At 37.7% G+C, this 24,643-nt stretch overlaps 1 protein-coding gene and 1 long non-coding RNA gene across 8 annotated transcripts in view; both read left to right on the top strand.

Moving 5' to 3' along the window:
- Nucleotides 1-911: 911 nt before the first annotated feature.
- LOC140635112 (uncharacterized) lies at nt 912-12,473 on the top strand. Its single transcript, XR_012032457.1, has 3 exons — nt 912-949; nt 7,917-8,043; nt 10,848-12,473. It is a non-coding gene; the product is annotated as an uncharacterized lncRNA (long non-coding RNA).
- Nucleotides 12,474-13,266: 793 nt separating this feature from the next.
- TRAPPC8 (trafficking protein particle complex subunit 8) overlaps nt 13,267-24,643 on the top strand; it is an 87,685-nt gene continuing 76,308 nt past the window's right edge. For 4 of the 7 annotated variants that reach the window (XM_072829141.1, XM_072829139.1, XM_072829140.1 and 1 more), the window contains exons 1-2: nt 13,267-13,423; nt 20,977-21,171. In XM_072829141.1, coding sequence (XP_072685242.1) covers nt 13,267-13,423; nt 20,977-21,171 — 352 coding nt within the window. Of the gene's footprint in view, nt 13,424-13,752; nt 13,891-15,021; nt 15,111-20,976; nt 21,172-22,431; nt 22,555-24,643 lie in introns of those variants that run through there. The other 3 variants (XM_072829144.1, XM_072829142.1, XM_072829145.1) reach the window with 3 other exon arrangements.

Genomic DNA, 24,643 nt, shown 5'->3' with positions numbered 1-24,643 from the left:
ATTTGAAAAGAATGTGTGTTCTACAGTTGTTGGACTATATTTTATTGTACTATATTTTATGTAACAATGAGGTCAATTTTGTTAATTGCCTTATTCAAATATTAAATAAGCTTATTGATCCTTTTATGCTTGTTTTATCAATTATTTAAAAATTTTGTTTTTTCTGGAACCCTTCAAATATTAGCTTTGTATATTCTGAGGTTGTATTATTAGGCAAACAATTTCATTTTTATTTGATTTTTAAATTAAATTAAATCTTATTTCAAGAATATTTAACCTGAGATCTGTCCTCTTAACAAATGTTTAAGTGTGCAATATATTATTAATGACCATATGTCCAGCAGATCTCTAGGGCATATTCATCCTGCTTAGCTGAAATTTTATGCCCATTTATTAGTAACTCCCCATTTCCTCCTTCCTTCAGCCCCTGTCAACCATCACTTCACTCTTTGCTTCCATGAGTTTTTAGATACATCATCTAAGAGAGATCATGCAATATGTGTTTTTCTGTGGTTAGGTTATTTCATTTGCAAAATGTCCTCAAGATCCATCTATGTTGTTGCATATTGCAGAACTTTATTCTTTTTAAGGCTGAATTATATGTATATATACACTCTATGTATATACCATATTTTCTTTATTCATTCATCAGTTAATGGACATTTAGTTTATTTCCACATCTTGGCTATTGTGAATAGTGTTGTGTAGGACGGTAGTGTGCTAACATTTCTTCAAGGTCCTAATTTTAATTTTTGTGTATAATTTCCCAGCAGTGGGACTGTTGGATCATACTGTAATTCTGTTTTTAATTTTTTTGAGGAACTTCCATACTGTCTTCTGTAACAGCTGCAACATTTTGCATTCTTGCCAACAATGTACAGAGTTCTAAATTCTTCATATCCTTGCCAACACTTGTCTTTTGTTTTTCTGATAACAGCCATCCTGACAGGTATGAGGTATTATCTCATTTTGGTTTTGATTTTCGTTTCTTTGATGATTTGTAACATTCAGCACATTTTCATATGCCTGTTGATCATTTATATATATTTTTTGAGAAATGTCTATTCAAGTCCTTAGGCTACTTTATTAGTTATTAGTTTCTTTGCTATTGATTTGTAGGATATATTAGATATATGGTTTGCAAATATGTTCTCCCATCTCATTATGTTGCCTTCTCACTCTATTGATACCTTTGCAGTGATTCCTTTACTGCTGAAACTATTTGAAAATAATCTCAAAATAAGTTTCCTTTTTCTACCTGAATCTCTAAGTGATTATACCTTTGTAATAATCTCTCTTCATCTGTCTTTTACCTTTCTTTCTTCTTACCTCCTCTTCCCTAATCTGTTTCATATCTCTGGGGAAAGATTACACAGGAGATATTAGTGAACTATATTTGTGTCTTGATGGTCAACTATAGTTCAGAACCATGGAGAGCAGCCCATATGGTTCAAACTTCTAATAGTCACGATATGATCATAGGATTGTTGGTCGGGGCACCTGGGTGGCTCAGCGGTTGAGTGTCTGCCTTCATCTCAGGTCATGATCCTGGAGTCCTGGGATCAAGTCCTGCTTCAGGCTTTCTGTGGGGAGGCTGCTTCTCCCTCTGCCTATGTCTCTGCCTCTCTCTGTATCTCTCATGAATAAAGTCTTAAAAAAACAGAAAAAGAAAAAAGAAGAATTGTTAACCTTCTTCCAAACAAATTTGTGCAGGGCTAGGAACACTTCCATACCTCTTGATAAATGCCACTAAATTGCTTTTTTAGAAGTGAGACATTAATGTACAGAGCTGCCAAATAAAACTTCCATGATTTATCCTTCTTTCATTTATTTTACATGGGTGATGAAATGAGTGCCTACTTGTGTACTTGCTCTCACAAAACTAAAAATTTAGATGGGGAAACAAATAAGAAAACAAATGATTATATTACAATGAGATAGAGACTATATTAAAGTATGCTATGAGACATGTAGAAGTACTTATTTTGCTAGACTTGAAAGTTAGAATTCTATCTCACAAGAAGGTGTAATTTGAGCAGAATGTGTTTGAAGGGAAAGAGACTGGCTGGAGGACAAAGGTGAGGTCAAAATATATCCCAGTATGTCGTGCCAAGGATTTGGACTATGAGGAGTCACTGAAAATTTTTATGGAAGTGAAAAATGTTTATATATGCACTTTAGAGAGTTCACTCTAGAGAAAGTGGAATTGAAGCTAGGCAGGACTAGAGGCTGAAAGAGCAATTAATGGGCTATTGAAAAACTGAGGTGAGGTATAATGAAACAGGAAAGTGAGGCAGTAACTGAGAATGGAAAGAAGTGGGACTGATTTGAGAGATGTGTAAGAAAAGATAGGAGGAAAGACTTATAACTACAACAAAAAGCAAGTATATTTCTCATAGAAAAGTTTTATAGAAATTGTATATGAAAAACATTTTTGCTTTTTAAAAAAGATTTATATATTTACTTTAGAGAGGGATTGGGAGAGGCAGAGGGAGAGGGAGTGAGAAAACCAAGTGGACTCCACACTCAGCATGGAGCCTGACTTGGGGCTTAATCCCACAATCCATGTAATAATGAATGACCTGAGCCAAAAGTCCAATGCTCAACTGACTGCACTACCCAGGTGCCCAAAACATATATGCTTGCTTGCTTGCTCGCTTTATTTATTTATTTATTTATTTAATTTATTCATTCATTCATTCATTCATTCATTCATTCATGAGAGACACAGAAAGGAGAGGCAGAGACACAGGCAGAGGGAGAAGCAGGCTCCATGCAGGAGCCCGATGTGGGACTCCATCCCAGAACTCCAGGATCATGCCCAGAGCCGAAGGCAGACGCTCAACCACTGAGCCACCCAGACGTCCCAAATATATTTGCTTTTTATCTTAAAGATTTTTATTTATTTATTTGAGAGAGAGAGAGAGCGCACGCGAGAGAGCATGAACTGGGGGAGAGGCAGATGGAGAGGGAGAGGCATATTCCCCAGTGAACAGGAAGCCTGATGCAGGGCTCTATCCCAGGACTCTGGGATCATGACCTGAGCTGAAGGCAGACGCTTAACCCAGTGAGCCACCCAGGCGCCCCATATTTACTTTTTGTTATATTTATGATAAATCTTTCTTCCTGATTGTTATTTTCTGATTATTACATTTTTTTGTTAAATAGTAGTTTTAAATTGTGAAGTAGTAAAATTTACCTATTTCTTCTTTTGCGATTCCTTATATTCTTAAATTTAGAATTAATTTACAGATTTGGGAAGAACTGTCATCTTCACAGTGCTGAGTCCATAAAAAAAGTCTATCTATTTACTTAAGTATTCTTTCAAATTATTTAGTTTTTCAAAACAATTAGTTTTTCAATAAAGTTTTATAGTTTTCTTCACAAAATACTTCCATGTTTTAAAAATTATATGCATGTCATACATATTCCAATAACTTATATTCCAATAAGTTCAAATAATTAATTACTGTTGAAAAAAATGTATCTTTTTATATGTCTATTTTCTAGGTATCTGTTACTAAGATGTTAAAGCACAATTGATACTTTGATCTTTTGCCTAGCAAAGTTGTATAACTTTTTCTGTTGTAAATAATTTTCATATAATAAAATAAAATAAATTTTCTTTCTAAATACTAGCATCTGCCAAATGACTTATTTTATTTTTCTTTCTGACCCATAAGCCATAAATTTCTTTCTCCTTAACCATGCTAACTAGGACTCAGTATTATCCTGAATAGGGGGAATAATAGAGTGCATTCTTAACTAAAGAAGCCAATTTTTCAAGAGGACTTACAATATTAAATGTTAATTTACCAAATAGAGAGCTTCAAAATATATGAAGTAAAAATGGATAGAACTCAAATGAGGAAGAGACCAATCCACTATTATAGTCAGGGATTTCTATAGTTTTCTCTCAATTAATACATGTATACCAAAAAATCCACTTTAAGTCTAAAGATACAGAAAGAAATATCCTTCTATGAGGATAGATGTAAGGATATAAGAATAGGTATAAGGATAGTGTTGTGGGTTCAAATGCATCCATGAAAGAGATGTGTTGAATTCTTAACCTCCATATTTATAAATGTGACTTTATTTGGAAATAGGATCTTTGCAGCTGTAATCAGGTTAGATGAGGTCATATTGGATTACAGTGGGCCCTAAATCCAATGACTGGTGGGTGTCTTTATGAGGAGAGAGAGGTTTGAAGACACAGAGACAAGGGAAGCAATCCAAGTGATAACAGAGTTAGAGACTGGAGTTGCCACAGGCCAAGGAATGCCAAGGATCATCAATATCTAACATAACCTAGAAAAGGAAGAGGAAGAGGATTCTTTTTTAGAGCCTTCCAAGGGATTATGGCCCTGCGGACACCTTGATTTTGGACTTCTAGACTCCAAAGCTATGAGAAAATAATTTTTTTTTTGTTGTTTTAAGTCACTCAGTTTGTGATAATTTTTGTTACAGCAGCCCTAAGAATAAACATAACAGATAAATATAACAGATAGATATAGGAAGACAAGGCAAAGATATAGAAGACTTGAAGAACATGACCAATGTTACCTAATTAACATTTAGAGAACATCCTCCTAACAAGAATAGAATACATAATTTTTTCAAGTGTGCACAGAATATTTACCAAGACAGACCATATGCTGAGCCTTAAACCAGCTCTCAGTAATTTAAAATTATTCAACCATACAAAGACATTAAATTATGAATCAAGAATAGAAACAGATCTGAAAAATTCCAAATATTTGAAAAATAACAAATTTTCATTGATTGAGATAACCTTGTAATTCAGGAGTATGGATTTGAATGTGATATCTTTTTTTTAAATCTTCTAATTAGGTTATTCTTATTCATTGCTATCGATTTTATGAATTTAGAAGTTAAATACTTCTATTAATTCTCATGTTTTTTTCCCCAGTGAATTTGTCTGGGTTTTCTGAATATATAACAACCTGTTTTTTTCCTTTCCAATATTTATACTACTTATTTGTATTTCCTTTGCCCCAAATTTTCAGAACAATATTAAATATTAATAATTAACAGTGCTTTGTTCCTGATTTATACCAGAAAGCCCCTGTCGTTTATCAACTTCTCAAAGAGATCTGTGATCCTAAAAGTTGAGAACCATTCTTTAGAACCACGAGTTATTAATATTCATACAATCTTTAATCTATAGGAGATGATTCTTGAGATCACAAGGTTAAGTGACTAGTGTTCTAAGATCCTACAACTAGATGGTGGAAGAAACATGAAGGGAATTTCTTTCCATTTACAGTTTTGTTGTTAACCATATTTTGCAACACAAATTGTAATGCTTTTCCTCACCTCTGATCTTTTTTAAATTGCAAATTATTGCAATTGCATTTTTTGAAGTAACAAGTTTATTCAGCTATAATTCACATAACATATAATTCATCCACTTAAATTATACAATGCAGTGGCTTTTTGGCACATTCACAGAGTTATCATCACCATTACTTTAGAATATTTTTACCACCCCTAAAAGAAGCCTGGTAGTCCTTAGCCATAACCTTCCAACTCTTCCACTCCTCCTCCCCACTTCCCTCAGCCCTAACCTATTTTCTATTTTTATAGATGTACCTATTCTGGATATTTTATATAAATGGAAAGATATGTGGTCTTTTAGGACTGGCTTCTTCCACTTAGCATGTTTTCAACACTCATCCGTGTTGTAACATGCATTGATAATATTAATAATATTCTGTTTTATAGTGTATACTTAATTGTTCATCTATCAGTTGATGAACATTTGGACTGTTTCCACTTTTTGGCTATTGAGAATAATACCATTATGAAGGTTCACATACAAGTTTTTTTATGATTTTATTTATTTATTCATGAGAGACACAGAGACATAGACAGAGAGAGAATCAGTCTCCTTGCAGGGAGCCCGATGTGGGACTCAATCCCCAGATGAGGATCACACCCTGAACTGAATGCAGACGCTCAACCCCTGAGCCACCCAGGTATCCCTTTACATACAAGCTTTTGTGTGGACATACATTTTCATTTCTTCGAGGAGTAAAAGTGCTGCATCATATGGTAACTCTATGTTTAACAGTTGAGAAACTCTATGTTTAATGAACTGTTTTCCAGACCACTGCACCACTTTAACCTTCCCATCAGTAGGAGAGAAAGGCTTAAATTTCTCCATATCCTTGTCTCACTTGTTATTCTTTGTTTTCTGATAATAGCCATCCTAGTGGATGTGAACTGGTGTTTTATTATGGCTTTTTCATTTCCCTGATGGCTAATGATGCTGAACATCTTTTCATGTGCTTGTTGCCTATTTATTATCTTTCTTTGGAGAATCATATATTCATATCTTTTGCCCATTTTTTAAACTTTGAGATTATTTAAACGTTTATTGACAGCTCAAGCTTCCTTTTTGTTAAATGACTTTCTGTCACTTGTGTCTATTTTTCCATTGTATTGTTTCCTTTTTTTCTTATTAACCATAATTCTTTTGTGTAGATATGTATCTTTTCACATTTGTAGCTTGTATTTTTTCTATCTTTGTGGTCTTTTTGATGAAAAGAATATCTTAAATTCAATTATCAGTCTTTTCTGTTAGGATATGCACTTTCAGACTCTTGTTTAAGAAATCTGTCCCTCTGGGACACCTGGGTGGCTCAGTGGTTGGATGTCTGCCTTTGGCTCAGGAGGTGATCTCGGAGACCCAGGATGAAATCCCACATCAGGCTCCCTGCATGGAGCCTGCTTCTTCCTCTGCCTGTGTCTCTGCCTCTCTCTGTGTCTCTCATGAATGAGTAACTAAAATCTTGAAAGAAAGAAAGAAAGAAAGAAAGAAAGAAAGAAAGAAAGAAAGAAGGAAGGAAGGAAGAAAGAAAGAAAGAAAGAAAGAAAGAAAGAAAGAAAGAAAGAAAGAAGAAATCTGTCCCTCCTTGGAGCACTTGGGTGACTCAGTTGGTTAAGCATTCAACTCTTGATTTTGGCTGAGGTTGTGATCTCGGGGTCATGATCTTGAGGACATGAGATTGAACCTCACATGGGTCACCATGCTCCACATGGAGTCTGTTTGAGATTCTCTCTCTCTCTTTCTCCCTCTCCTTCTGCCCTTTCTCCTGCTCTCTCTAATAAAATCTTTAAAAAAAAAAGATGCATGAAAGGGAGGCAGTATAGTGTACTGGTGTATAGCGTATTAAGATGGACTCAAAAGGCAGATCATTTAAGTTAAATTCGCAGCTCTTCTACTTAGGGCTCTGAGACAATTTAATTAACCTCTTTTGCCTCAGTTTCCTCATTTATAAAATGAAGTGATATTAACAGTACCTACTACATAGGGTTGTTGGGGGAATAAAGGAGTTGGCATATATAAAATGCTTAAAACCATAGCAGGCATGTAATAAGCATCAAATAAGTGTTTGCTGTCATTATTTGCATCTTTATTTTACCCGATCTGATTTTTTGAATGAGTTGGATTTTTGTTCCAAAGAGATAACCTATTCTTAAAGCACCATTTATTGAATAATTCATTCTTTCTGCATTGCTTTGTTCATGTTTCAAGTTGGTCTAACTTGCAGCTCTGTATTCTATTCCATTGGCCTACTCATCTTTGCCTATCTTTTAATAACTGTATTATAACCTTAGTATGTCTGGCTTGCTGGTAGAATAAATCCCTTGTTATTTCACTTCCAAATTATCTAACTGTTCTTTGATCTTTGCTCTTAAATGTGAATTTTAGGATTAGTTTGTCAAATTCCATAAAGTCTTTGTGGGTATTTGATTGAAATTGCATTGAACCTATAGATTAATTTTGGTAGAATTGACATCTTTATGGTACCTCTGTCACTACCAATGACAGCAGAAATTAAAATTCTCCAAAAACGTGTTTTCTTACATCATACACTTTCATATAGGATTCTTGCAACTATATGTCTAGCTGACCAAAACCAAGTCAAATGATGATGCCTAAAAATATGAGTTCTGCCTTCTACTTGTAGGAGAACAAATGAAGAGATGAGCTGTCACATATATATGATGAAGGTACCTATATATTTAGTCCATTAAATCATTTCCAAATGAGTACAATATTTTTTTAAACAATCTTATATATTTATTTGGGAGAGGGAGCAAGAGAGCAGGAACATGAATAAGGGGAGGGGCAGAAGGAGAGGGAGAAGCAGACTCCCCACTGAGCAGGGAGACCATTGTGGGGTTCCAACTCAGGACTCTGGGATTATGATCTGAGCTGAAGTGAGACACTTAACTGACTGAGCCTTCCAGGCACTCCTAAAATGAGTACAATTTTATTTCTTCCTTTTTTTTTTTTTTAAAGATTCATTTATTTATTTGAGAGAGTAAAGGAGTGCAAGGAAGGGCAGAGGCAGAGGGAGACAGAAACTTTGGCAGACTCTTCACTGGGCTCCGAGCCCGATGTGGGGCTCCATCTCATGACCCTGAGATCATGACCTAAGCCAAACCAAGAGCTGGAAGCTTAACTGACTATACCACTCAGGGGCCCCTTGTTTCTTCCTTTTGAAATCCTATAAGTTTTACTTATTTTTTTCTTCTTTAGCTGCCTTTGTAGAAAGCTAGAGAAGTAGTGAATAGAAAAAGTGATAATGGACATCTTTGTTTTATCCTGATTTTAAAGTAAATGATTCTTATATTTCAGCATTGAGTAAAGTGTAGATTTTTGCTACATTTTTATCGAGTTTTTGGAAGTATTTATATATAATTTAAAAGCAAACAGTAAAAAAAAAGCAAGCATTAATATTATCTCTTATTTTAGAAACATAAAGGAGAAAAATTTTTTTTTTTGAGAAAAATATTTATAAAAGATTTTTATCTACAGATTTAATTACAGAAGACTTATATGGAGCTTGAATACCTATAATAAGTAGAAAATAGAATTATGGGCTTTGGAGTACAAAATTGCAGTTATGATTCATCCTTACAATAATTGGGAAATGGATGTCATGTTAGTTTTAGAATATTAATAAATTATCTTAAAACATCCAGTGCAGTAAACAAAAAATGTGCGCCAGTTATGTGGATTATATATATTTAAGCTTCCCCCCCCCCACCAAGGTTTTAAAGTAACATAATGTAAAATCTTTGAGCTTAAAAAAACTTTTAATATATGAATTTGCTGGGCATCTGACCTCCAATACTCTGATATACAGCTAGGTATTGAGAACTATGTACTCAGTAATTAGAGTGGTTTTTACTGGGTTTTAAAGCCAATACTCAATAGCACCACCTACTGTTGACACAGTGAAATTTAATAATAGTGGAAATCTCAGAATCCTTGCATTGAGACAAATACAAGAAATCTTCTAATCCCAACTTTACAAGCTAACAAATAGAGAATGTGAGGCTCAGAAAAGGTGAGGGATCTGTCAAAAGCCACAGATTTCTTGCTAAAACCATGTATACTGTTGCAAACTAAAATTTCTGTAGGTGCTTTCAAAGGAAGGAAACGTAGAAAAGCAATTTATCTAATAATCAAATATCTAGGGTTAAATTGTGCTGGTTCTGTTCCTGGCTCCACTGCTGGCTCCACTGCTATCTTTGGGCAAATTAATTAGCTGGTCTATGCTTCAGTTTCAATATCTGAAAATTGGTGATGCGTGTACCTCTCAGGGTTTGTGTGAGAAGCAGAAGTAGTAGAGAATGTAAAGCATAGTGCTTGGCAGATAGTGACCAATAATGGTGATACTATTTCTATCCACAAGTGGTAGCACTACTTTTGAACCAAGGCCTCTCTGACATCAGTGTCTGTGTTCTTTAAACTTGACTTAGAAGAGACTGGTGATTCAATCCATACAAAATAAAATAAACAGTGAATGTTAGATTAAACAGTGTATCAAAATACAAGCCCATTGGCTGAGCAGAAGTTTTAGGAAATTCTTTGATTTGGGGAGAGAAGGAAGCTGGTTCTCATATTTAATATTGGAAAAGAGGTCCTGAGTTGCTTGTGTTATTACTATTTTGTCCAGCAAGTAGCCTCTCTTTTGGTGATAGACTTTCTCCTCTTGACCTTGAGGGTATCTAGCTTGGACAATCAGCATCTCATTTTTCCTGGACACAGTGAATAATCCAGAGGACCTGTGATGAAAAAGGGCCAGTGTCCAGACAAATCAGATAAATGAGAAATGTGTGGTATCTCAGACCCCATACATATTGCAGGATACCTCATTCTTTTTTTTTTTTTAATTTTTATTTACTTATGATAGTCACACAGAGAGAGAGAGAGAGAGAAAAGCAGAGACATAGACAGAGGGAGAAGCAGGCTCCATGCACCGGGAGCCCGATGTGGGATTCAATCCTGGGTCTCCAGGATCGCCCCCTGGGCCAAAGGCAGGCGCTAAACTGCTGCACCACCCAGGGATCCCAGGATACCTCATTCTTAATAAAGTGTGGTAGACACCCTAGACTTTTAATTTTTATTTTTTAAAAAGGTTTACTTATTTGAGAGAGAGAATAAGCATGAGCAGGAGGGGCAGAGGGAGAGATATTCTCAAGCAGACTCTGCACTGAGGGTGCAGCCCAAAGTGGGGCTCCATCTCACAAGCCTGAGATCACCACCTGAGCTAAAACAGAGTCAAATGCTTCACCAACTGTGTTACCCAGGTGCCCCACACTTTTGACTTTTTAAATAATATTCCATTTCCTCTTCTTCATTTAGCAACAGAAGCCTATGTTTTGCAGCCTCTGTTGGAGATAGGTGTGCTTGTGAGGCTCACTAAGGCCGGGGGATGTGAAATTATTGAATGCCATTAATACAATTTGATCCTAAACCATTAATCATGTGTTTTTCCATTCTCTTTTCCCCACTCTTGCAGCCTGGAAAGCAGATGTGGCAATGACTCAGCATTAACCTTTAGATGAGGATGACACCTTAGAAGATAAACACCTTAGAAGACCAAGAGAGACTAGGAAATAGATTTTTACAGTGAATTACTCACTGGAACACCATGTGTGGATATGGTGTTAGACTGTAAAGTCAATGCATAAGACAAAAATCCATTCAGGGTCAGCCGTAAAAAGGAATGAAGTACTGATACATGCTACAGTGTGGACCAACCTTCAAAACGTTACGCTAAGTGAAGGAAAAGTGACAAAAAAGTCACTTGTATGATTCCATTTTTATGTAATGTTCAGAATAGGTAAATCTATAGAGACAGAAAAAGTAGATTAGTGATTGGCAGGGGCTGGAAGAGGTAAAGGGGTAGAGAGTAACTGCAGATGTGTACCAAGCTTTTTTTTTTAGGGTGATGAAAATGTCCTGATATTAGAAGCAGTGGTTGTGCCACGCCACCAAAATGTAAAGGGTGAATTTTATAGACTGTGAATATTTCAAAAAATTCATTTAAGCTTAATTGCCCTTGAAAGTCCTTCTCAGAGGGGCTAATACAACTAGTTTTAGCTCTAGTGTAAAAATGTTGCCTTTTTAACTCTTATTTTGAGCTCTGTTCCCCCCAAAATATAACTTGAGTCATATTTGTATGGGATTCTCACCTAAAGGGATTGAGATCGAAGGTATTCAAAAGGGAACGTGTATGTCTGCGGATACACGAGGGATTTCCAAGAGGTGCTCAGGCACCAATACTTTTAAGGGGGTGAATTCCCGGATCCTCAACTTGCACGTTATCTTTTCTAAACTGATTTGTGGCTAAGCTGTCACGATATCCTTTTATACTTTCCTTCCTCCCACCTCTCAATTTACAGGAGGAAGGCATACCTCTTGCCTGTCATAAATCCTTACCACAGTAAAAACCTCAAGGTGCCAAACAATCCGACAGATTCGAGATACTGGTGTTGGGGAAGCCTCCTGTATGAAGTCAAGGTAGCATAAAACCACGATGTGGCGTTGTATTTCTCCTTGCTATTTCTGGCAAATAATTCGGAAGGAATCCAAGCCAATTCCGTGACACGAGAATAGAATCCCTTTCATTCACTTCTACTTATGAGGAACAAGCTAGAAAAAGGAAGCTAAGAGAGGGAGCCAGTTTAGGACTCCCATTTGGTAAGGAATTACTGGCTCCCCACACCTCCATCGCTGCGAAGGAAACCTCGTAGCATCGTGAAAACACGGATGCGGCTGCAGGGGAGACTCCGGTATTTACAAGCAAACTCAGCCTGCGACCAACAAAGACGCAGGAGCTCAAGAGTCCTCCCTCACACTCGTGTAGATTGTAGCACCCACGGGAGCACACTTCTGCTCGCTGGTTGATTGCACGATCGCAGTAGTCCGTTTCTGTTGTTTTTAAAATTTACTCATGAGAGACACAACAAGAGAGGCAGAGACCTGGGCGGAGGGAGAAGCAGGCTCCCCGCGGGAAGCCCGATGCGGGACTCGATCCCAGGACGCTGGGATCACGACCTGAGCCAAAGGCAGACGCCCGACCGCTGAGCCACGCAGGCGCCCCGTGGTAGTGCATTTCCAAAAGCGTATTTAAGTGACACCAGGACTGTTCAGGCCGGCGCCACGGGAACCTCTCTTCCCTGAGCAGGTACCCTTTGCTGCTCTACCCGGAGCGCCAACAACCACGTGACTTGCCGGTTTCTAGGGAGAGCCTGGGGGGCGGGGCAAACAGACCCCGCCCACTGTGACGTCGCGGATCCCGAACGCCGACCCGCCTGCGTGCCCCGGCACCTCTCTCGGCTTTGCCAATGGCGGGCGTGAGAACCAGGCCTCAAGTCGCGCGTCTCCCGCTTGGCCCCGCCCACCGCGCTTGTAGCCCCGCCCCACCCGGCAGAGGCCCACCCATCGCACCATTTCCGGCGCCGGCCTCCCGACCGGCCTCCGTCGCTCTCCACTTCCCTCTCCTCGGCGCCCCTCCCCCGCCCCCATCTCCTCCTTTAATACCGTCACGTGAGGGGCGAGCGCGGGGCCTGCCGGGACGGGCACTGCCGGTGGGTCAGGGTTCGGCCTCAACATGGCGGTTCCGGCCGGGCAGTGACCAAGGTTTTGCCGTCGGGAAGCCTAAGTGGCGTTTGTCGGCGGCTCCACCTATCCAGGTGGAATGCGAAGACGCCGGGGCGAGCCCTGAGGAGCGGCGGTGCCGGGGAGGGGTCGGTGGCGTGTGCCCGGGAGCCGAGGCAGCGGCGTCTGTTCCTTCCATTGGTCTCCAGGCTTCAGTGCGGAGCCCCGCCCGGCCGGGCTAGGCCGGCGGGCGGCGGCAGGAGCTGCTGCAGCGGCAGGATCGGCCTCAGACAGTGGGCCGGAGGGCGGGCGCCGCCGCAGCTCGGGCCGCGGCGATGGCCCAGTGTGTACAATCGGTGCAGGAGCTAATCCCGGACTCCTTCGTCCCCTGTGTCGCCGCTCTGTGCAGCGACGAAGCCGAGCGGCTCACTCGTCTCAATCACCTGAGCTTCGCGGAGTTGCTTAAGCCCTTCTCTCGCCTCACTTCGGAGGGTATGTGGTCTCCTCCCTTTTTCGCTGTGCTCCGTGAAAGCCGGGCCGGGAGAAGGAAGTTGGGAGCGGGCCGGGAAGAGGAGGGCGATGTTTACACCTTGGAGCCCGTCGAGTGGCGTCCGGGGCTGGGGCCGCGCGGTGTCCCCCGCGGCGGCTGGGGGAGGGGCCACGAGGGCGGTTGTCAAGACGGCGCGGTCCTAACCTCCAGTCTCCCTAGGCTCTTTCCTGCTGACCCGGACGAGCCGGGCTGCTGGGTAATTAGTGTCAAGAAAAACATGACCCCTGAGAAGCGCGTTGAGACGGTTTCAGCGGCCACAGGGAGGGAATTAGGAAGTTAAGTTGCTAGGGCAGGGAAGGGTAGGAAGATGCTGCCTCTTAGACCGATGAGGTCTTCCTGGAGAAGACCGACCACCTCTCTGGGTGTTAAAACTGGACTTCAAAGTTCTCTTGAATATTACATTCTTCTGGTAATGGGGCTTCTTCCTAATCTTCTGTTGTTTTGTTTTGTTTCTTTTTTCTTTGAAAATGTGAACATTTTCTTTCTTTTTTTTTTTTAAAGATTTATTTGTTCATGAGAAACACACAGAGGGGGGCGGGCAGAGGGAGAAGCAGGCTCCATGCAGTGAGCCCAACGTGGGACTCGATCCCTGGTCTCCAGGATCACACCCTGGGCTGAAGGCAGCGCCAAACCGCTGAGCCACCCAGGCTGCCCGAAAATGAGAACATTTTCATAAATATATAATGTGTAACCTCTCCCGAAAAAAAGTTAGAAAAATAATAATTTGTAATGGCCTTTTGCCCGAGGGACGAGGAAGTAAGGACAAGTTGTAATCAATCTAGATAGTTGGAGTTGAATAGATTTATAGGAATAGTAAAGCCTTGGAAATTTAGTTTTTCGGATAAAAGTTTAGCCAGCGGGAGAAATGAGTCCTTTATTTAAGAGCTACCTGTTTTCTCCACCTTTAGATTCTTTATTAGGGAAAAATAAGCATGAACTCCTGGGTATTTAACCAGTGTATCTGCCTTTGTAAACAGCATAGCAAAGTATAGGTCAGGTTCTTTTGTTAAGGTGTGTGTAAAGCGAAGGGTTCTGTAACCAGACTGCCTCAAGCCAACGGTTGTGATGTTTATTTGATTATGATGATTTCTCCACAAAAAGCGCTGTGGCATGAATTTATGTATTTACATGCCACGGGTGTGTATTCTTTGGGAGAATAGCTCCATAAGTTCACTTTATTATTTAAAGGAGGGTGGGAACTGTCCAAAAAAAACACAAAGTTTAGGAACTCTTGGATTTCTTCAGCTTGTACTCTTTGTGTTCTACTAAAGCAACAAGAACAAAGTACCCTATATTCTTAAATTCTTTAAAAAGTGAGAATCTGTTTGACTTTGATGTGTATGCCCTTTCCTGCTTTGTTAATAAAGAATAATAATGCTAATATCCGATACCTGCTGTATTTAGCTTTTCTCTTAGTTCTCATTGAATCCTATGGGGTAGATAAAATTTGAGGACTTTTGAGCATAGAGATGTTAACTTGTCCACAGTATTTTTTTTTTTTTTTTTTTGTCCACAGTATTTCGTGTGAGAAAGATTTAAAAACAGTGTGATTCAAGGTGTCCTTAACTCCTCTCCTGGCAATAGGATTGTTTATTCATACTAGAGAGCAGTGCTGTCCAGTAGAAATATGTGAGTCACATATATAATTTTAAATTATTTAGTAGTCACATTATAAAACAAAGTTAAAAAAACCCAGTGAAATTAGTTTTAATATTTCCAAAATGTTACATTTCAACATATCAACAATATAAAACATCTTAGTATTTTACATTCTTTTTCTATTGCCACGTCTTTGAACTTTGGTGTGCATCTAGACATTTAGACGATTTATGTTTTAGTTTGGACTAGACGTTTTAGTTGCCCAATAGCTACATCTGGCTGGTATTGAATAGTGCAGTGAATAGGAGCTCACTTCAATATTCTGATTTCATTCTGTAAAAGGCAAAAGGTTAAGGGAAGGAATATAATTCCAAGGTTAAGTAGAGAGTTGGTGGAGAGAAAGAGTGCCAGCATTTCCTGTTGACGAGTGGAGTGAGGTTAGAATGGCATGGGCAAAAGGTATAAGTTATGACTGAGTGGTTGGGGAACAGTGAGGAAATTATCCCTATCAGAGTACAGGATAATAAGGGAAGATGCCTAGATAAGGAAGGGTCTTGAATTCTAGGAAAGGAATTTTGGATTTCTTATCTAATGGTTAAGTATATGGCACTCATAGATTCTTGAACAAGGGTATCAAATTAGGGAGATTAGAATTATGTGGTCTATAAGTAGGAGTTGATAACCATTTCAAAGTTTAAGATGTTTAGGGTATAGACTTTGGCGGTGGCATTAGAAATTTGGTGAAAAGGACTTAATTTGCCTGTGTTCAATTTTTTTCTGGTCAGTAAATTTGGGGGTTCTTTGCCATGCAGAAAATGCTACTTTTTTTTTTGTTTCAAGTGTGAGGATTCCTCTTAGCTGCTTATCTTTAGGCAATGAGGCATGAGAATATAACTTCAAACGCATACTTTAAGAATACAACTAACCAAAACAGCTAAAATTTCCTTAGGAGGAGAAAGAAATGTTAAAAAAAATGATAGGACTCCATTTGTGGCCTATGAGTATTTGAGATCAAAACTGTTGAATATTTCCAGGGGACTTTTTTTTTTTTTTTAAGGTTTCAGTAGGAAAACTGATGGTTTAAAGCTGTACTGAGGGAGGGTTGATAAAACAAATTTGAATACCATGCATATATAGGACTTTAAAAATAGAGTTTAAACTTACGTATTAGGCAGTAGAGAGCCATTCTAGATTCCTTGGATATATTTTTTAAAACTCACCAAGTACTGCTTTTTATTAAGTAATGGTGATTATATATATTCTTCTGATCATTATGCTAGATATATGTTTGAAACTTAACATATATTTATCATTTCAACACAAAGTTTGTAATCTTAATACTGCTTGAGAAATTTCCACTGGCCATCTATTACGGAGAATAGTGGTCACATAATTACTTAACCAAACCTCACTGTTTTTGCTTTCATAGTGATAGTTCTTCAGTAATTCTAAACAGGGTTTCAGTGCATCATTTAGACATTTATAAGACTTAAATAATTTCACTTAAACACCAACTTTTGAAAGTACTTGGTTTTTACTTTCAAAAGGTATATATTATTATTTTTAAATGGATTAAATTTATTTAAGGGTTTAAAAAGAATAGAATAATTTTTATATAAATCTTGAATATTTTCTGAAGGACTTTTGAAGGGTACTAACTGCATCTAGTTTGTTTTCTTTCTTTCTTTCTTTCTTTCTTTCTTTCTTTCTTTCTTTCTTTCTTTCTTTCTTTCTTTCTTTCTTTCTTTCAGATTTTATTTACTCATGAGAGAGCGCGCGAGCGCGCGTGCGGCAGAGACACAGGCAGAGGGAGAAGCAGACTCCATACAGGGAGCCCAATTAGGGACTCAATCCTGGAATTGCAGGATCACGCCCTGAGCTGAAGGCAGAGCTCAACCCCTGAGCCACTCCAAGGCGTCCCTGCGTCTAGTTTTCTTAAGTTTCTTTTAAAAGGTTGGAAGTACTTCATCAAAAAAAATTTCATTCTTAACTTTCAGTCTTAACTACTGTGGTAATGTAACCAGGTAATTAGCCTGCAAGTTTTTCAAGTACCAAACTTTGGATAAATTCAAGCCTTCAAAATTTAGATAACATGCTTGTGTCATTTTTGTACAAGTTACGACTTTTTTCCAGCAGTTGAGGTTTGATTTATACATTAAAGTTTCTCGTGCTGGGTAAAAACATAAAAGATATTATTTCATTTTTAAATATATATTCCAAAGAATACCTGATGCGTGATCAGATATGTTTGCTTCAAATAGATGTGTTAGTGAGAATTACAGTGTTGTTAGCACATTAAAGGCTCTGGGAAGACCTGTATAAAGAGACCTTTTAAAAACTTAATCTAGGGGCACCTGGGTGGCTCATCAGTTGAGCTTCTGTCTGCCTTTGGCTCAGGATGTGATCCCGGGGTCCAGGGGTTGAGTCTCACATCGGGCTTCCTGCATGGAGCCTGCTTCTCCCTCTGCCTGGGTCTCTGCCTCTCTCTCTCTCTCTCTCTCTCTCTCTCTCTGTGTCTCTCATGAATAAATAAATAAAATCTTAAAAAAAAAAACCTTAATCATATATTTCTCAAATTTATTTGAACCTGGAATTGATTTTTCTGAAACAACTCTTAACTAGCTTGAGAAAAGAGTATTCCATGGAACTGTACATAGTAGGATGTTACTTCATAATACAGTATTCAAGAAATTCTGTGGTAACCTATAAAGATAAGACAGTGACAGAGCTGAATTTCATTTTGAAATTGAGATGTTATGTGGTAAAGTTAAGTTTTTGTGGTGTACTCTTAATTCTTAATGAAGCCAAGCTTTTGAATTTTTTTGTGTGTGCTTTTTAAAGAGCATTTATTTCTCTTAATCATTCTTAGCTTTTATCTTTCTCTTTATTAGGTTAATTTTGTGATATTCTCATGTTTTACTTATCTATTGTTGCATAACAAATTATTCAAAAATTTAGTACCTTGGGGGGAAAAAAGCATTTATTATATCTCAGTTTCTCAGGAATCTGGCTTAGCTGGGTGGTTCTAGCCCAGGATCTCTCTTGAGGTTGCAGTGGAGCTGTCAGGAAACTATAGTATAGTCATCAGGGGCTGGAGGATCTGCTTCCAAGCTCAGTTGTGATTGTTGGCAAGTCCCATTTCCACAGTAGATGTTGTCCCGAGATCTCTCTTCTGTGCCATGTAGGCCTCTCCACAGGCTCTCTGAGTATCCCCATGGTACAACAGTTAGATTGACTCAGAGGGAGTGATAAGAGAACCCAAGATAAGAGCTGTACTCATAATGTTTTTCAGTAGTAATATACCCTTGCCTTTGTTTTTTTTTAAGATTTTATTTGACAGCGTGCATATGCACAAGTGAGGGAAACAGTAAGCAGAGAGAGAGGGTGAATCAGGCTCCCCACTGAACAAGGAGCCCAATGTGGGGCTCAGTCTCAGGACTCTGGGATCATGACCTGAGCCGAAAGCAGACGCTTAACAGACTGAGCCACCCAGGCACCCCTATACCCTTGCTTTTGCTGTGTTCTGTTGGTCACATATACCAATTCTAGGATGTGGGAAGGGACTACACAAGAGTATAACACAAAAAATGGGATCATTGGGGGACCATTTCAGAAGCTGGCTGCCACATCTGTTAATTCATTTCCAGATTTATTAGGATTACCTAATAAATGATAAATTCACTCTGAACATAGGGCAAAGCTAGAATGTCTTTTTTTTTTTTTTTCAAGTAAACTTTACCCTCAACATGTGGCTTGAACTCACATTTCTCCCCCTACCCCAGACCAAAAGTCATGTGCTCTGTGGACTGAGCCAGCTAGGCACCCGTAAAATGTCTTTTGTGTGTGTGTGTGTTAACTCTTAGGGAATACCAAAAGATAATTAGCCTATTTAAAATTTTGAGAGACATTTAATACATACATGACTACTTATGTTATTTGACAATTATGGACCAAGTTTAGGGAGAATATTTGTACAATATGTTCTTAAAATATCAGAAATGTAACATAGTATTTTCATTTTCTCTATTTCATAGCTAGAGGAGCTGAGAAGTTTAATTAGGGGAAGAGGCTTGTGTTTATTTAAATTAGAAAAACAATTCAGGGAAGACAATTTCTTAATATCCAGTTCCTCACTACACAGAACCAACTAATCTTCTTGTCTTATTTACATTGTATTTTTTCCTTTCCTTTAAAAAAAGAATCAGGGCACCTGGGTGGCTCAATGGTTGAGCGTTTGCCTTCGACTCAGGTCGTGATCCGGGAGTCCTGGGATTGAATCCTGCATCAGGATCCCTGTGGGGAGCCTACTTCTCCCTCTGCCTGTGTCTTTGCCTTTCTCTCTGTGTCTTTCATGAATATTAAAAAAAAAAAAAAAAAATCCAACATTAAACAATTGAAGTCCCCTTCCCCACATTTCTTCCATCTTTCATCTTGGACAATCACTGTAATGGAATTTGCATATATAGTTGCTATACGTGTATTCTTACAACACAAGTGCACATATTTATTTATACTATATGTACTATATATTTTTTATATGTACTATTTTTAAAAGATTATTGTCTTATGTTTGTTAAAAATTTAGACGTCAACAGAGAAGACACCTAGGAAATTTAGGAAGTTGTTTGATGTAACTAATTAAAATATAAACAGGCCTGAACTTAAAAGCTTGATATAAAGATTCTCTCCTGAGAAAAAAGTGTCAATTTTTTATGGGTAGGTACCCAGAGCCAATTTTCCAAAGTTTCCTCATTTGTATGTGATACCTGCCACTGTCATGAGTTCTTGAGTGCCTAACTGTATAATTATGTATGTGGCAGGTGTGGTACTCAGTGCTTTTACACTTACTGTCTCATCTAACAATAGCTCATCTAAAGTCTTAAAAAAATAAATAGCCCTATTAAGGAGACATGACTTACATGCTAGAGATGAGGAAATTGAAGCATAGAAAAGTTAAAAAGTTGTTTAGAATGACCCAGGTACCATATGGTGGGTTATGATTTAAAGTAAAATTTAACTCTAAAAGTTGAGTCCTTAATATAACGGACTGCTTTTATACTGTTATGAAAACTAATATCTTGTCCGATTATATTTATGTGAAAATATGCTCACATTTCCTACTGTGCACTGTGGACACTGTCTTCTTGATATGGTGTCCTGCAGACCAATTCTTCAGGGAGAAGTTTTGAACCACTAGTTAAAAATCCTACATAGGCTGAGGCAAGGCTTATAGCAGGGTGGAGTCAGGAGGTATTGAGGTTGTAGAAGGGATCTGGGCTTTTTTATTTTTAAGTAGATTTTAGTTTTTTAGAGTAGTTTTAGGTTCATGGGGAAATTGAGCAGAGAATACAGTTTCCATGTTCCAGGGCATACACAACCTCCCCACTATCATCCTCCCGCACCAGGGTGGGCACTATTTTTTTGATGGTAGAGTAGGGCTAAGAATGCAGGCAGTACATTAAGAGAAGCAGAGGAGGCCCATGCACAGCACTTAATTGCCCTTTCTTCCCCTTTACTGTTCAGCGTTGATACCACAGATCTCACAGGTCACATTGCCCTGAACTGGCCTGAGGGGGAGGGGAGAATAGGGATTTGGTATGGATAGTTATTGGTCCCTGACAACTCCAAACATAGGGGAAAGGAAAGGACCTACAGATAGGAAAGTTGTGAGCAGTAGCATTGTGGGAGGTTAGACGGTCTAGCTAGCCGTTTTGGTATATAAGGAAATATTCTAAGTTGGTTGTATTTCTGGAAGACTTCCATTTGGAATTTCTGGTTTCTGATTGGAGCATTCTTTTTTGTGAAGTATTAACCCAATTGTTTATTGTTGTAATATTTGAGTGGTTATGCATTGTGTAGAATTTCAAGCCTTTTTCCTTTTTTTTTTTTTTTAAAGTTCATATGAGAGATCCTAATAATCAGCTTCATGTAATCAAAAATCTGAAGATAGCAGTAAGCAACATTATCACCCAACCACCTCAGCCTGGAGCCATTCGGAAGCTTTTGAATGATGTTGTTTCTGGCAGTCAGCCTGCAGAAGGATTAGTAGCTAATGTGATTACAGCAGGAGATTATGACCTCAACATCAGTGGTATGTAATAAGTTTTATTATTATTATTAAAGTCAAGCGTTCTTCTGTTAGAAAAAGCAGTTCTGTATCTTGGAAATCATTCAGCAAACACTTAAATGCCTACTGGGTGCTAGAGGTTGGGCATACAGTTTTGGAAAAGAATAGTCCTTTTACAGAGGTTACGGTCAAGTAGGCAGCCAACTATAAATTACATGATTTTATTTTATTTTATTTTTTTTTATAATAAGATGCTTATATAGTTTTAATTGTAAAGTTAATAGAAGGTTCCACGAGGGCAGGAACTTTTGCTCTTTCTTTTCTTTGTAGTACTTAATGTCTAAAACATAGGCATAATAAATATTTCTTGAATGAAAGACAAAAACAACATTCATTTGTGACATAAGTAAAATAAAAAGCATTAAGTTTTAGTTTTTATCCTGCTTAGTGTGAAGTTGAAGAAGTTTTTATGAGTAAATATTTCATCTTTTTAAAGTGCTTATTAATCTGATTTCAATGGTAAATGTTTTCTTAATTAGATTGGTAGGTGAAATATATCAGTATGTAAAATGAGTAGTGTTTGATGTGACTCTTCTAGTATGAAAAAGACTTACTAGAAACATGGAATAGACTTTTAGAGGGCAAAGATTAAAAGTACATCATCTAATCAGGATATTTCAGCAACCTAATAAAATAATCTTTTTAGGTTGGCATAATTTATAATCTAATTATTTTAACACCTAATTGCATTTTTAAAGATTTTCTTAAACATTCAGAGAGTTTAAGTGATATATCTTAGGTCACAAAGTTAGTTGATTGCACTTGTGTAGTTAGAAATGTTTGTAGAACTATTTTGTTTAGATATCTTCCTGTGTTATTCTATGTTATTTTAATTGCCACAGAAATTAATTGCATTATTTAAGTTTAGAATATGATGGTTATCTTTAATACATTAAAAGAATCTGAATTTCAGGTTACATATTTTGAGCAGTTTCTGGCATAATATGTTTTAACACACGATAAAATTGGGATATTTCTGGGAGTAAGTATTGGAATTTGAACTATTGTTTCCCTGTCATCAGTGGGAAATTCATGTTGACATGTGAAGGACAATATATGCCAGATTGTCCAAGTTTTTATAGTACCATAGTCATTAGTTAATTGGATAACTTGAATAAGTCACTTATTCAGACTTGGTTTCATTTTTTTGATAACAAGAGAATTTATTTAGATTCTTTGTTAAGACCTTTCCTAGAACTTTAATCCTGTAATTCTGTTTCATAGGGTCTTTAACACTTTTGTTGTTCATGCAACAAATATTTACTGATTTCCTACTATGTGCCTTGTATCACAATAAAAGAGATAAAGAAGACATATGAGTTTATAATCTGGTGGGGAGATAAACATGTAAGTCAGTAATCATGATATATTCTAATTTATAATACCTTATAATCACAATACATTCTAACAGGGATGTGGCATATCTGATAATGCCAGAGTGCTAAGGGGGCACAGAGTGTGGTTAACTATCATATTTAAAAACAAAAAATACCTTTTTTTATTCTTCCTAACCTCTAAAGCTTACAATACCTTTTACTTTTAAAAAGTTTATCCAAATGATATGTGTACATAGATAAAATACTGAAAAGACTTACAAGGAAAAAACAAAATGATGTGTTTCCTATGTGTCTCTGCCCTTCCAGTTATTTTCATGGGTTCCTCTGGTATTTAGTGTGTGTGTGTGTGTGTGTGTGTGTGTGTGTTTTTAAGATTATTTATTTTAGAGAGTGTGTGAGAGCAGAGGAAGGGGCAGAGGGGGAGGGAGAGAGAGAGAGAATCTTAAGCAGATTCCACACTCAGCAAGGAGACCAGTGTGGGGCTCAGTGCAGGGCTCGAATACAACCCTGAGATCATGACTTGAGCCCAAATCAAAACTTAGACACTTAACCAACTGAGCCACCCAAGTGTCCCTGTGTTTAGTGTTTTTAAGTCATATTTCTATATGGCTATCTATGGCTTAAACAATTTTAAATTTTACTTATTGATTTCTCATTATAATTGATGAAGATTTAGATTAATCATTCCTACTGCTCCTTTCCCCATCTTCCTAATGTAGTTTTCATATTTTGGTTGATATTCACTTGACAATATTAAGATTCTAAATTGAAGATTATTTTCTTCTTCACTGCAGAGGCATATATTGGGCTCAGTTTGTTTTCATACATAATTTTTTTTTTTTTTTGGACTTGGTAATTGCCTTTTTTTTTTCTTCAAAGTAAGCTCTAGGTCCAACATGGGACTTGAACTTAAGTGCAAAAAAATTCATTTTATGAAATTCTATTCTATTAATAAAAATTCATTTAGTAAAATTCAGGAATCATGAGATTTAAGAGTGATTTTATCCATTTTTAAAGATAATAATTCTCTCTGTCTAGAAATACACTTCTAAGGTTTATCATTAATGTGAGTCAGCATAGTTTTTACCCATTCTGTTTTAAGAAATACATATTAGGTATTTACCTCATAAGTCTCACTTAACAGTGCCATGTTTCTTCATCACATTGGTCCATTAAAGCTAGTGTTCCTTGGTATGATAATTAGACACATTGGGGATGCTTGGGTGGCTCAGTGTCTGCCTGGCTCAGGGTATGATGGTATGATCCAGGTGTTCCTGAATGGAGTCCAGCATTGGGCTCATCACAGGGAGCCTGCTTCTACCTCTGCCTATGTCTCTGCCTCTCTCTCATGAATAAATAAATAAAATATTTTTTTTTTAATAAAAAAAGGAAAGACACATTGATGGAATTGAAAGAATTCTCTTTATATACAGGTATTTACTGTAGTAGTCTCAGTTTTGCACATTGTTTTCACTCTACTCCTTACATACTATCTTTTTCTTCTCAGCTGTTGCTGTTTTATATTCATCCCAATGACATGTCTAATTTTTAAAAACTGAGGTGGTCTGGTATTGCTTGCTCAACTTTTGTTATCTATCCTATTATCTGTTGTGTTTACTCTTGATTTATAGCATTATCTGCTAAATCCAGGCATTATTTTCTTTGAATAGTATGATTTTGGGGTATCTTTTAGAAAATAAGGAAGAACATGCTTTGTCTCCCTTTCATTGTATAGTATGCTTTTTCTGATTTGTATTAATTGCTCTTACTCTAAAATATCGTGATAGAGTGTAGTCCTGTATATAAACAGTATTTTAGAGGCTTGTTTATCCTTCCTTCCTTCTTTCTTAAGATTTTATTTATTTTTTTGAGACAGTGCTTGCGCAGCCATGCACATGCACTCTCCTGAGAGCAGGAGCAGGGGGAGCTGCAGCCTGAGACAGAGACAGGGGGAGAGGGAGAAGCAGGCTCCCTGGTGAGTAGGGAGTAGGGAGCGCAAAGCAGAGCTGTATCCCAAGGTCCTGTCAGGATCATGACCTGAACTGAAGGCTGATGCTTAACTTACTGAGTCACCTAGGTACCCCTGTTTATTCTTTAAT

The sequence above is a fragment of the Canis lupus genome, chromosome 6 (genome assembly GCF_048164855.1).
Source record: "Canis lupus baileyi chromosome 6, mCanLup2.hap1, whole genome shotgun sequence".
Taxonomy (NCBI): Eukaryota; Metazoa; Chordata; class Mammalia; order Carnivora; family Canidae; genus Canis; species Canis lupus.
The sequence above is the reverse complement of the archived record's forward strand: the minus strand, read 5'-3'. Positions and strand labels throughout refer to the sequence as shown.